Raw genomic sequence first — 14965 nt, 5'->3', positions numbered from 1 at the left:
TTAGCATGATAATTCAAGAATCGATCACTCAGTGCATTTCACTGAATCCTGGCTCATGTTGCCACAGTGCTGCAATGATTAGCTTGTATTGTGGAGTTGATAGGTCAAAGTTGATGTCATTACAGTCTTAAGAACGCTGATGGGATTTGTAGTCTTTTTACTGATACAACAATGGCATGGGAACGACTGAAGGTCCATTTTTCTTTGCCATATTTTCAGAGCTTTAACTCAAGATCTAGATTTGTCACTTGTTTTTATTTACTTTATGTTACTCTCTCAAATATAAGTTACTTTTCTAACAAAAGTCAAACCTATGCTGAGATAACAGCATAAAGTGGACACGGACTTATGTGCATTACATTGAAGAAAGAGTGAACTTGGGAGGGTTGCTATGGGAAATGGAAGATGTCTCCAGCTCTGGTATGTTGGGTGTGTGTTTTGCAATGTTTGAAGTTTGTGTTTATAACATTACCAAGGTCTATCCACCAGTTTGACATTTGACCCAAAATGTAACACTTGGGTACCCTTGATCTGAGACATGCACACATATAGGAACACAGACCCTTTTAAATAACAGTAAGAACACAATATATATATATATATATATATATATACATATACATATATATAAACTTTCATAGATTATAGATTCAGGGCTCACAATTTAAACGATTTCAAGTATTTATTTGTTTATTTTTACATAATTTGGGCTTCCAGCTCATAAAACCCACGAAAACAGGAATTCAAAAAAATTGAATACTGTGAAGAAATCAGCCCAAATTTTGCAGGGCATGAATGTTTTAAACTGAGTGTCACACACTAATCATCTACTAAAGTCAAATCACCTGCACAGGCTTCCCCAGGTGTCATTAAATTGCTTCAGTTTGGTTCAGTTGTCTCAGTTGGGTTCAATATGGGGAAGACTGCAGACATGACAACTGGCCAGAAGACCATCATTGATACCCTCCATAGGATGGGTAAGCCACAAAAGTTCATAGCTAAGGAGGCTGGTTGTTCACAGAGTGCTGTGTCCAAGCATATCAATGGAAAGTCTAGAGGAAGGGCAAAATGTGGCAGGAGAAGATGCACCAGCAAAAGAGATGACCGTGGGCTTCAGCGGATTATCAAACAGGGAAGATTCAAGGATCTGGCAGAGATCCAGAAAGAGTGGAATGAGGCGGGAGTCACAGCTTCAAAAACCACCACATTCAGACGCATCCAGGAGATGGGCTACAACTGTCGGGTTCCTCGGGTCAAGCCACTTGTGAACCTGAGCCAACGTAGGAAGCGTCTCCACTGGGCCAAGGAGAAGAAGGACTGGACTGTTGGCCAGTGGTCCAAGGTCCTCTTTTCCCATGAAAGTAAAGTGTGCCTTTCATTTGGGAATCAAGGTCCAAGGGTTTGGAGGAAGACGGGTGAGGAACAGAACCCAAGCTGCCTGAGGTCCAGTGTGAAATATCCACAGTCCGTCATGATTTGGGGTGCAATGTCCGGTGCAGGTGTTGGTAAACTCTGCTTTCTTAAATCCAAGGTCACCGCAACAGTCTACCAGCATGTTTTAGAGGACTTCATGATTCCTTCTGCTGAGGATCTGTATGGAGATGCAGATTTCATCTTCCAGCAGGACCTGGCCCCTGCCCATACCGCCAGAAGCACCAAAACCTGGTTTGATGCCCATGCCATCACAGTGCTTGACTGGCCAGCCAACTCACCGGACCTAAACCCCATTGAGAATCTATGGGGTATTCTCAAGAGGAACATGAGGGGCACCAGACCCAACAACAAAGAAGAGCTGACTGCAAGCATCAAGGAAATCTGGGCTTCCATAACTCCCAGGCAATGCCACAGGCTGACTGCTTCAATGCCACGTGGCATCGAGGCAGTGATTAAGGCAAAGGGATTCCCAACCAAGTATTGAAGATTGACATATCGTTTTGAAAGTACCATATTTTGATTGATTTGATGTGATCCTAATTTCTTTCTTTTTTTCCCTGCAAAAACTGAGAAGTAAATGGTGATTTCTTCACAGTATTCTAATTTTTTGAATTCCTGTTTTCGTGGGTTTTATGAGCTGGAAGCCCAAATTACGTAAAAATAAACAAATGAACACTTGAAATCGTTTAAATTGTGGGCCCTGAATCTATAATCTATGAAAGTTTTACTTTTTGAATGGAATCATGGAAATTAAACAACTTTTCCATGACATTCTAATTTTTTGGAAAGGGTCTGTGTATATATATATTGTCTTCTTACTGTTATTTATTATGTATTATTATATAAAATATGAGATGGAATACAGGAAGTGAACTACATGTACTGTACTAGATGTAGAATAGATGGGGGGTAGGATTAAATAAGCTTTGCTTCTTCCTACTCCTTTTGGACATGTGGAACTGTGAAAGAATGATTCATGAGATGTATTCCATTGGAACATTCATGTTCAAATCAACAAAACCAAACCAAACCCATTTCTAGCAGAGCAAAATTTGTTATCGTGACAGGCCTAACAGCAGGAAATAAGATTAACATTGATTTTACAATGGCTTATTTTGCTTTTTCTTTGGCCTTTGCATGTTATTTTTTCTGTGTGTGTGATGCCACCCCTATGGCAAAGTGTGACGACAACACAGGAAATGGAACATATTGCAACAAAGAAAAGTGTCTGGCTACTTATTAAATATCAATTACACACAAATGTATTTCATAAAACACTGATTAGTTAGTTAACTCACGCAACGTTTTCCAGCAGGAAGATGATTTGATAAAACGTGATGTTGTGTCCTGCATGTTTTGTAGTACAATACTGTAAATCTTTCTTAATGTGTACAAACAACTTTAAAATGTATTTAATAACCGTGAGAGTTATATTATAGGCTATGGAGTATCAAAAATACGCATTTTTAGGGCGTCCGTTTTTCACTCTTCACAGGGGTCCTCGTCCTGATTTCTTATTTTTTTGCACGTTTGTCACACTTAGATCATCAAACAAATGTAAATATTAGTCAATGAGAACACAACTAAACACAAAATGCAGTTTTTAAATGTAACTTTTTATAATTAAGGTAGAAAAAACCCCCAATGCTACATGGCCCTGTGTGAAAGTGTGTGAAAGGTGTGTTCACTTTGTCCATCTGTCGCAACACCTGGGCGCGTTGGCTCTATAGCGGAATGAATGGAGTGAGTGAATGCTCCTGTCAGTCATTCACACTCTTTGTCCCAGTGGGTGGCGGCAGGGCCGCTGCTAGTGCACACAGAGTTGTGCAAGTGAGGAGTGAAGCAGCGTTTACACTTGCATGTATTTTGCCTCCGCTTCGTCCCGCATTTTGCCGTGGCAATACCTGCTGTTAATTTATGTATTTATGGCACGCCTGAAAAACGTGAAGAATAAATTGCGCACCGTTTGCGTTCTGTTTACGCCAAAATTAAGCACTTGGCATGCAATTCGTGACCGAAAATGGCGCGCCTTGGCACAAGCTGACCACACTCCCGCACAACTTATTTACACCCTGTCAAGTAGTGTTTACGTGTAGTGCACAACAATTGTACGCATAACATTACTTAGCACTGTTGTGTAACGCCTGACACTTCGCAACAACAGGCATCACCCCATAGCTTCAATAATTCACCTTCCTGTTACGGAATAATACCCAAGGTTCATTATTTCTTCAAGTAAATTGTAGGTTTTTTGCCTGTTTTTTTTCTTCACAAAGGTCTATTTTTTCTTGTTTTTGGCTGTCTTTGTGATTTTTTATTTAAGTGCAATTTTTACTAAAAGAGACTGAGAGTCCATTTTATTTTCATTGGGGTTTTTTGTCTGTCTTTTTTTGTTTAATTTATTCTATTTAAAAGCTCTCTGCATTCCAGTTACAATGTTAAAAACTCTTGAGAAGTTTGCTTTTGATGCAGTGTACCCGCATCATTACGCCATCATTCATGAAAAAAATGGTCTCAAAATGTTGGCAAAAATATCTTTGATCGGCAATAATTTGTAGGACAATTACGGTCCTGCAAAATATGTTATGGTGACAGGTAAGTAGGGATGTCCGATAATATCAGCACACCGATATTGGCATAAAAATCTAATATCAATACAGTATTGGTTGTCAATATTGGTATCAGGTTTTTGTCCTATAATGAAAACGGATACAGCCCTTTAAGCGCCAAAGGCAACTGCTGAATTTGCTGCTAATATGACGCCTCATTTAGTTAATACTTTACACCAGGAGATGGCGGACATCTGTAACTTCAATCTCAGCTGGGCGCGTTCCTATGCAAAGATTAGGAGTTTATCGTGTGCGTGCGGCAGCGAGTCCGCTCGCCATAACGGTCCAAACGCAGCACATACTTTGTATTGTATTATATTGTATTGTATTGTACTTTATTTATCCCACAGCAGGGAAATTCACTTGTTACAGCAGCAAGCAAGATACGCAAGTAAGGAATACATAGTGACACATATACTTGAAGCAAACATACAAACAAACATACTTGTTCGGGTGGCAGGACGCGGTGGGTTGTCAAAACACCGCTAATGGTGAGGGGGGTAGTGGGGATGGAAAAAAAAACGCAGAAATAGCGGCAGGCGTATGCGGTACTACACTACTATGAGACGCGTACAATGCACTGCTGCCAGATCACCAAACATGTGGAGTTCCTCGAGCCGTGCTTTGCCATGCCCAGTCACAAGTATTTCTCTTTGTTTACGGCCACGTCCAGAAGCTAATTGCTGATGCTGTGACCATTAGCTTCACAACAGATTTGTGTTCATTCCACCACAGCACATGTGGAAGGTTACACATATCTGTATCTGCTGATATCGGAATCGGAAATTGAGAGTTGGACAATATCGGCATATTGGATATTTAAAAAAAAAAAACAATATCGGTCATCCCTATTATTATTATTAGCACCGCTACATTGTTGATCAAATTAAAAATATCCTGGTATTTGCAAGTTTGGACAACCCTATTTTAAGCTCACATTTAGTTTGTTGCTATTATACGGCTGGTATTAGTGTAGTCCACCATGGTCACTGGTCCGTTAATGCAGCATGAATTATAATCAGACACCCTTAGAATGTCATATCATCCTCAATTTTTAGCCTCTCGGCCCCAGCGTGGCTTTTTTTTGCAGTCACATAATCTGCTTACTGACACGAGACACATTTATCCACAAGCAAGGAATAAAAATAGTAGCGTACATAGCATTTAAAAAGTGGTCACGCATCTTGTCATGCAAGCGGCGGCAGACTCACAGCTGACGGCGCGGCAGATCTGCTGGGCCATGTGTCGGACGTGGTGGAGCGGATAAGGCAGGAAGTTGTTTGCTTTCTGGAAGTCGAAGGTGCTGAGGGAGAGCAGCTCGAAGGAGATGCAGATGTGGCCGTAGTAGTTGAACCAGTCCAGCATCTGCACGCAGTGACTGATTCAGGGGACAAAACACAAGAGAAGTTAGATTACAGAAGACACCCACAGTTCAAGGTGGTTACTTTCCCTCATCACCCATGAATGCCAAAAAAACCCCACCATGTAACTGCACTACAATGACTACTCATATACATGAAAAACAACACTATTCACAACCTGTGTGTGGGTTTCCCAGCATGCCTTGTGGGTTATAAAATAGCATAAGATAGTGTTTATTTTGCATTTATCTGCGTATTCTGTGTGGTGCATGTGTTATGTTTGTTGCACTGTGAGTGAGGTAAGCATTTGGATTGATAAGCTCCTGTTGGTTTGTGATGTGGGAGCACGGGTGTCAATATCAAGCAGAATCACCTCCTCAAGCAAGCTGACATTTGCCTCTGACTACTTTCTGTGCAACTCAAACTTTACCAATGTAGGGCAAATAACATGGGTTTCTACTAGAGATGTCCGATATTGGCTTTTTTGACAGTAAACAATATGCCGAAATTGTCCAACTCTCAATTTCCGATCCGATATCAACCGATACCGATATGTGTATATATATGTGTAACATCACGTATGTTTTTCTTGAATAAAATTGTTATAAAGTGAGAATACTCTTAAATGAGTACAGTTGTTTTGTTGGCTACTCCTCCATCCCTGAGTAGATAATTCATGTATTACATATTTTATATAAGAATACATTTGTGTTTCTTGTGCCTTGATTGATGTTATTTATGGGAAGATTTAATTTATTTTTAAAATAAAATACATGAATTTGATGATTATTCTTTTCATTGGTAACTTTCATATTCTTATTTTATTGCATTAAAACTACTCAATGGGATCAATAAAGTTCTTATCTTAGCCGTCTGAGAAGATCAAATACACTGTTTTTGGTGCCTAACTGCTTCCCAAGTATTTTAGTGCGTGTGTGAATGTATCAACGAGAGGCATCAACTTCAATTTATTTGTAGAGAGGTGCTTCATGAAAGTAAGTACAGTACATCTATTCATTTTCACTTACAGCGCAGCCTTGCCACATCCAATATGGCGGCGACGTTGACGTAAACCTCAGCGCTAGATGTGCCGTCTACGTGTATGGTTTTGACTGTCATGTTCTGTGTTCGTCGCTCTTCTGCCGCCTGTCTGCTACGTGTTGTAGTGCACGCTGTCATGCAGAGGCGGAGCTGATTGCACCCACCTGCGTTCAATCTCCAGCACCTTCAAGCTGCTGCAAAGGCAGCAATCAAAGACGCCAGTTTGTTCCTTGCTTTCACCTGCTCATCGACGGCCATACTTGCTTTCCTGGTCACTTCTGATTGGTCTAGTTTTTTGTGTATTGCAAATGTTCCCTGCGCGCTTATCCCGCATTCTGTCCAGCCTCCTGCTAAAGGTCAGTTCTGCTACTTTTTTCTTCCAGTTTCTCTAGTGTGTCTTTGTTCCTGCCTTAGCTCTTCCGTGGTAGTGTTTTTTGTTCTTACCCTTTTTGGCTTTTGGCCCAGTGTCTTTTTGTTAGTACTTGTGTACACTCTTTGCCTCCTGTGGAGCAGTTTTTGTATTACAACAGTTTTTGTTACAATGCTGTGTGTATTCATTCTCTGCATCTTGGGATCCAAAAGCCAACCTTGGCGAACGTGACAATGACAGCAGCACTTCCTGTTTCCCAGCATGGTTTCCTGTATTGTTGTTGCAAATGGCTGCTAAGTTGCTTGTTTAGGGCTCACATATTATTAAGCATTATTCCTTGTGATTTTTTTTCCACAAACAAAAAGGTCTTTAGAAAGGCCACACACACTGACCAATACCTGCTTTTTGAATCAAACCATCCACTACAACATAAACTAGAGGTTATTAGGACCCTCCAACATAGAGCGGAACAAATACCAACTAGTGCTGAGGGAAGGAAAAAGGAGACACAACATGTCCAGAGAGCGCTCTCAACCTGTGGGTACCCACGGTGGGCTTTTAACAAATGTCAAAAGAAGAGAGTAGGGAAAGAAACCCAAAAGCCCACAGAAGCAAAAAGGAGAGGAGTGGTAGTCCCTTATGTAGCGGGGGTCTCCGAAAAACTCCAGAGGATCTTATGGCAACACAAAATTCCTACCTATTTCAAACCAGTAAATACCCTGAGACAAAAATTAGTGCATCCTAAAGACAAGGCTCCAAACCAGAAACAGAGCAATGTGGTCTATTCCATCCACTGTAAAGATGAGGAATGCAAAGAGCACTACATTGGGGAAACTAAGCAAATGCTCCAAAAAAGGCTTTATCAACATCGCAGGGACAATTCTTGTGGTCCTCAATCAGCAGTACATCTACACCTTAAAGCAACCAATCACTCTTTTGAGGACAGCGATGTAAAGATTTTGGCCAAAGAAAACAGATGGTTTGAAAGAGGAGTAAAGGAAGCTATTTTTGTCAAACAACAGAACCCATCATTGAATCGGAATGGTGGTTTGAGGTTTAATTTGGACCCTGTGTTCAGCAGGTTACTGAGACCAAAACCCACAGCTCTTAGTCTTGCAAATGAGGTGGAGCCAGGGCCGAGCCAGAACAATAGATGCTAACGAGCCAGTATCAGAGTCGTTCATACCCAATTCAGGGAGCGACACTTCCCTTTTATCGGAGGTGCTAATGGAAGGAAAGGATTCAACCACAACTCCTCCCAGGCTTAGTGTAAGGAACCAATAGGAGGAGGGTGTTGGCACACCAATTCCGCCCACTCTTACTGTATTTAAGGCCTAAGCTACCAGCACTTATTAGTTCGCTGACGAAGCTCTTCAGATGAGGAGCGAAACGTCCGACACCTTCTTCACAGAAGTACAGATGACATCTCAAGAAGCCTTTCCCTCACAAACAAAAATGTTTAGAACAAAAATCTGCATATATTTGGGGTGGCAAATTAGGAATTATGTATTATTATTAGGGATGTCTGACAATATCAGCACACCGCTATTATCGGCCTGATAACTCATTTTTGCTATATTATTGGCATAAAGATATTTATATAGGTCAATATCGGTATCAGGATTTTTCACTATAATAACAAAACACTGCAAAAGGCTTTTGGGCTCCCGTATTTTCCGGAGCGCATACGATGACCTCATCAAACCACCTCTCAAGCATGTAAACAACTGTGGGTGGCTAGTAGCAAGCTAGCTCGCTCCTTCCATTCCATACGTCTATTTTTTTATGTCGCTTATCTTCACTAGTAGGAATGTTAAAATTCCCGGAAGTAAGCGACTGTAAAACCTGACAGTGTGTGTGCGCGCTCAATTAGGAGAGGCTGGGGGGACATCCGTGAAAATGCTGATTTTTCATAGGATATCGGGTGTATTTTCATTCTTGTACATGTTTGTTAGGTGTGTTACGTCTTCCTCTTCAATTTCGTATCTGACTTTTACTGAGTGTTGGACCACATCCACTCTTGTGATGGCTTTGAATGTTAAGTCCAAATTTAAGCCTTTCAAACTCATGGATTGGAGCTCCAGGACAAGATAAAAGGTATGTAGGATATAAATTCACTTTAATATCTATCTGCAGATGAATTTTCATTCAAATCTGATGGTGCAAAATGTGTTCATTTTGGCCTGGAATTACTGTGTACATATTTGTATTGTGGCGAGGAAACCAATTCAGTGTGCTGCTGCACCAAGAGTGCCAGGCCTTCATGGAAATCATGACACTTGATTGTCTGCCCTGACCCTTTTGATGATCAAAAAAATGTAAATGGATACTCTGACTTTTAAAACAAATGTCACAGCCTAAGCCTAATGGCGAGTATTTCCCAGATGTTTTCCGTTTACAGCCACATTGAGAAGCTAAATGCGGATGCTGTATCCATTAGCTTCACAACAGATACAATATGTGTTCAGTCCACCACAGGAGTGTTACCTCATGTTACACATATTACAGTCATCGTGGTTCGAACATCACCGTTTTTCAGCCATTAATTCATTTATGATTGCTGTTTCGTGGTTGACTTCAGCCTATTATTAGTCAGAAATTGTGCATATTTAAGCAAATTATATGTATTCTTTGCCCAAAATAAGCATTTTCAAGCAAAAAAAATTAACTAAAATACAAATACAGTGTAAGACATTAAGATCACTAACTAGTGAATGTAGTATTCTACATTGGTCACTAGGTGTCAGTATGTTCGGTGAGCCCACCACCAATGCACCAGACTTGAATAGGCTTTTATAGCAGGTTTAAATAATCTCACAACAGGCACAACAATAATAACATAATAATAATAATAATAATAATAATAATAATAATAATGATTAGAATAACAACACGGGTTACTGGTGTGACCATAGCCCACAACAAACTAAAACTCAGCTCTGAACCCCCGACATACACTTCATGTCCGCCTATTCCCCTACAAGGTAAACTGTCCAAAATGTCTTTTTTCTGATAATATCTACTATATTGGGTAATACTAATGTAAAGGTGACTATAGGGGTGTTATTTCATGTCAAGAGGGCTCTAATAATGTTAAAAACATATTTAGAAGATAATAAGCAGGTTTTCTAAGCCACAACTACAAAAATATTCCATTCTCAAAAAAGGAATCATCCCCAGAAATATGTAAAATTAAAATAATACACATTTTCATACAATTGCCTTGTCATTTGTGCCTGTAATAACAAGTCAAAGCTGTTCAAAATGTAGTTAAAAGGTCAGAGACTACAAGGCATCTATAAAGGGCATAAAAGTGAATCGTATTTAAAGTAACATATGGTTACATGTTTTAGATGTTTTTCCAAATAATTAAAATAATAGCAATTTATTCCCCTAACTGCAAAGAGTGCAAGGTATTTATTTCAAGGGGAAGGGATCAAATATGGTGGAGGCCTTTGCCAATCATTGAATCTTTAATAAATTAATAAATACGTAACGGTTCACTTCCAATTTGTAGTGCAATAATACGTAATAATAAATAATGATAATAACAATACACAATAATAATTATTCATGATAAGGTAGTAAGTCCGGTCCTGTGTGTGGTTTTAATCGCTCCCCCTCTCGCCGCATGGCGTGGGGTAGGAATGATCTGCTCAGTCTTTCGGTGGAGCAGAGCAGTGATAGTAATCTGCCACTGAAACTACTCTTCTGTCGGGATATGATGCTGTGCATTGGATGATGCTGGGTGTCCGTGATGGAAAGGAGTCTCCTCAGTGTCTTTTGCTCTTCCACAGATGTCAGGCTGTCCAGTTCCGTGCCAATGACGGAGCCTGCCTTCCTCACTAGTCTGCCCAGGCGTGTTGCGTCCTTCTTCTTGAGGCTGCTCCCCCAGCACACTACTGCACACAGGAGGGCACTAGCTATCACAGTGTGGTAGAAGTTCTGTAGCAGCTTCTTGCGTACGCTGAAGGGCGCCAGCCTTCTGAGGAAGTACAGACAGCTCTGCCCTTTCCTGCACAGAGCATCTATGTTGACAGACCAGTCCAGTCTATCATCCAGATGCACTCCCAGGTATGTGAACCACCTCAACACAGTCACACTTTAATGAGAACAGGTTCTGGGTGTGTCCCGTTTATCCTGAAGTCCACCACCATTTCTCTGGTCTTGGTGGTGTTGAGGTGCAGGTGGTTTGCATCGCACCTGTTGAGGAAGTCCTGGATCAGTTTCCTGTACTCATCCTCCTTGTCCATTCCTGACATATTCCACGATGGCCGTGTCCTCCGCGTACTTCTGTACATGGCAGAGCTCAGAGTTGAACTGCAAGTCAGACGTGTACAGGGTAAACAGAACAGGAGAGAGCACAGTTCCCTGCGGTACTCCCGTGATGCCGGTCACAGCATCGGACCTGCAGTTCCCCAGTCGCACGTACTGAGGTCTGCCATGCTGCCAGGTGTGATTCTACTCGCATCCAGGTCAGAAGGTCGGAGTCGGGAGATGTTGTGAAGACGGAAGAAGGCTATGCGTGAAATATTATTCATGGATGGATTTGAATGAAAGTGTGCTGTCAAGGATGACTCCGAGGCTCTTGACTTGAGAAACAGTTGGAACAAAACAGCCATAGATTTCAATATTGAGGGAATGGGCCTTGGAGAGCAGTGACTTAGAGCCTACAAGAAGAACTTAACTTTTATTGCCATTGAGTTAGAGCATATTCGTGGACATCCACTTAGTGATGGCCTGGAGGCAGTCTGGAAGGCCAGTAGGGGCTGATGTTGAGGAGAGCTTGGTTGCAAGATAGACGCGTAACAATGAAAGCGAATGCCAAAATTACGATAAACATTGCCAAGGGGAAGATGACAAATTAGAAAAAGTAGGGGACCGAGGACTGAACCTTGGGGGACACTGTGAATGATTGGGGAGCATGACGATTTAACATTGTGAACTTGAATAAATTGCCAACGGTTGGACATGTAAGAATAGAACCACTGTAGAGCTGTGCCAGAGACCCCAGCGCAGGCCCAACCATCTAGAAGGACAGTGTGAATTATTGTGTCAAAAGCTGCGCTAAGGTCGAGGAGGACGAGAATGGAGAGAAGGCCGGAGTCTGCTGCAAGGAAGAGGTTGTTTGTGATGTTAAAGAGATGTTTCAGTAATGTGATTGGATCAAAAGCCAGACTGGAAGGGCCCCAACAAAATTTGTGAGAGGATGGTCCTGGAGTTGAGCGGCTACTATACGCTGAAGTATCTTGGAAGTAAACAGAAGGTTTGGTACGGGTCTGTAGTTATTACGAACAAGGGGATCCAGACATGGTCTTTTGGACACTGGTATGACTGAGGAGATTTTGAGAGGAGAGGGAATGGTGCCAGTAGGCAAGGAGGAGTGAACAATTTGAGTGATAAAAGGGGAAAGTGTTGGCCAACATTCCTTGACTAGTGCTGTTGGGAGGGGATCAAGTTGGCAGGTGGAGGACCTGATCAGATCAGTAGTCTGTTGACTGGGAGGTAGGAGGAAAGCCAAATCAATGCTGCGATTGAGCCAAGGGGAGTTAAGCGGAGGTGAACAGGAAGTTGTCAGGTTCTGATAGATAAAGCTGACCTTATCATGCAGATATTTTTGACACTGAAAGCTGCGTTGGCAGTGTAAAGTGTATAAGCCAGCTTTACAGATGCCACGTGTGCTCGGCAGGTGTGTGCTCTGGCAAAGCTGCCAACCAGCACACCTGTTGTGATCAGTAATAGCAAAAACAGAAGGGGGCAAAACAGGAAGCATGTATTTAAGGTGTGGTTGATTTGTTAAAAGTGGACTACCCACCTGGGACGAATTGAAGCTACTATTAGAGGAAATAATACGGTAACATCAATGAAAGGATGGAACTACTCACAATATTCTGCCAGGATCTTTCTTGCTAATCTTCTCCAGCACGTGAATCTCCAGTTTGGCTGCTTCTCTGTACTTCTCGATGTTCTTAATGATCTTCAGAGCTATTCCACGTCCACCTCTGCAGACAGAATACCACCATCTCGCTTCTTACACTCCAGCTCAATATAAATGATCTTTTTTGTTTTTACCTGCCATAGTCCAAACATTGCACCACCTTCCCAAAGGTCCCCTCCCCTAACGTGTCCTGTATCTCATCTGTGTGAGGACGAGAGGACTATTATTGTCTCGAAGGCGACGACACGCTTCACATTGAATGAACTGTTACCTACATCGCTCCTCCAGGATGTCCCCGTTTCTGTACAGCAGGTGTCCGCTGTCTGTGTCCCGGTCATTGTCGCCTGCTGCTTCAACGCTACGTCTCTGAAAAACATTTATTTATCCACAGAAAGCTCTTCAGTGGTTTAAACAGCACAGGGACACACTTTATCCACAAACACACAGTTTTTAAAGGTGTGTGCCTGTACTGTTTAATGCCTTTGTCAAAAATGTTGGATCACTAGAATCCACAAATGCACAGTTATTGTGCTGTTTAAACTCATTGTGAACATGATGGGGTAATCCACAAACGCACACTTTGTCAAGGTGCACCCCTGTACTGTTTAATCTGTCAAGAAGATGGGTTTACTTTAATCCACAAACGCTTGTAAGAGTGTATCCTTTTGCTCTTTAAAAGAGTGCACCTTTTTGCTGTTTAATCTTTTTGTCAACAAGATGGGGGCACTTTAATCCACAAACACGCACTTTTGTTATTGCCATTTAAAATCCTTTGTGAACAAGATGGAGTCACTTTAATCCACAAACGCACACCGTTTTTAAAGGTGTGTGCCTGTACTGTTTAATCCGTTTGTCAAGAAGATGGGTGTACTTTAATCCACAAACGCTTTTAAGAGTGCATCCTTTTGCTGTTTAATCTTTTTGTCAAAAAGATACAGTCACTGTAATCCACACACTTTGTTTTTTTAATGCCATTGTCAACGGGCTGAGCTCACTTTAATCCACAAATGCACACTTTATTATTGTGCCATTAAACCCTCTGTGAACAAAATAGGATCACTTTAACCCACAAACGCACACTTTATTATTGTGCCATTAAACCCTCTGTGAACAAGATAGGGTCACTTTAATCCACAAACGCACACTTTGTTTTTCAAGGTGCATCCCTGTACTGTTTGATCCATTTGTTAAGAAGATGGGGTCACTTTAATACACAAATGTTGTTAAGAGTGCACCCTTTTGCTGTTTAATATTTGTGTCAACAAGACAGCCACTGTAATCCACACATGCACACTTTCAAAGTGCATCCATCTGATGTTAATCCCTTTGACAACAAGAGAGGATCACTTTAATCCACAAACATTTTGAAGACTGCACCCTTTTGCTGTGTTTTTGTCAACAAAACGGGGTCACTTTAATCCAAACACGTGCACTTTGTTTTAAAAAGTGAATCCCCGTGCTGTTTAATCCCTTTGTCAAAAAGTTAGGATCACTTTAATCTACAAACACATACTTTGTTATTGTTCTGTTTAAACCCTTTGTGAACCAGCTGGGGGTCACTTTTATTCACAAACATCCCTTCCCTTTGTCAAGAAGATGGGGTTACAAACACACTGTTATTGTGCTGATTATGACCTAAGTGAACAAGCTGGGGTCACTTTAAACAGTCCAAAAAACCAAATAACACAATAACAAAGTGTGTGTGTGTGTGTGTATTCATGTGACCCCATATTTTTGACATGCATGTTTGTGGATTAAAGTTACCCCAGTTGGTGGACAAAGGGATTCAACAGCATAGGGATGTACATTTAATATCAAAGTGTGCGTTTGTGGCTTAAAGTGACCCCAGCCTGTTGACAAAGGTTAATAAGATGTGACATCTGCCCTCTTTGGAGGAGTCTGGGCTCTATTTCCATCCACATTCTGCAACTGATATTAATGTCAGAGGCTGCAGTACGACATGCATGCGCAGGATTAAATAATGCACGGTTGACCACTTTGTGTGCACAAGTCTGGAGTGAGATAAACAGACTGCATGCATGTCGAAAAAGGGGAGATACTCACTGACAAGCAGAGGCAAAGGCAGTCAAGGAAGGTTTTGTACAAAGAGTGCAGCTCTGTCTTCCCCATTGTGCACAGCACCTCTGAAGGGAGGATGGAGGGCAGGTGGAGGAAGAGAAAGCGGACCACCAGGAGAAGGGAACAGAAAATA

General features: G+C 41.5%; 1 protein-coding gene across 2 annotated transcripts in view; it reads right to left on the bottom strand.

Moving 5' to 3' along the window:
* The window catches only part of LOC129185528 (dual specificity protein kinase CLK2-like), a 36516-nt gene extending 21560 nt beyond the window's left edge, over positions 1-14956 (bottom strand). For both annotated transcript variants that reach the window (XM_054782721.1, XM_054782720.1), the window contains exons 1-5: positions 14818-14956; positions 13029-13119; positions 12888-12954; positions 12701-12817; positions 5255-5421 (exon numbers count right to left, since the gene is read on the bottom strand). In XM_054782721.1, coding sequence (XP_054638696.1) covers positions 5255-5421; positions 12701-12817; positions 12888-12954; positions 13029-13119; positions 14818-14883 — 508 coding nt within the window. In that variant the 5' untranslated portion in view covers positions 14884-14956. The remainder of the gene's footprint in view (positions 1-5254; positions 5422-12700; positions 12818-12887; positions 12955-13028; positions 13120-14817) is intronic.
* Between the last annotated feature and the right edge of the window lie 9 nt (positions 14957-14965).

Source organism: Dunckerocampus dactyliophorus, chromosome 7 (assembly GCF_027744805.1).
Source record: "Dunckerocampus dactyliophorus isolate RoL2022-P2 chromosome 7, RoL_Ddac_1.1, whole genome shotgun sequence".
NCBI classification, from domain to species: Eukaryota; Metazoa; Chordata; class Actinopteri; order Syngnathiformes; family Syngnathidae; genus Dunckerocampus; species Dunckerocampus dactyliophorus.
Note: the sequence above shows the minus strand (reverse complement) of the source record. Positions and strands in the feature narration are given on the sequence as shown.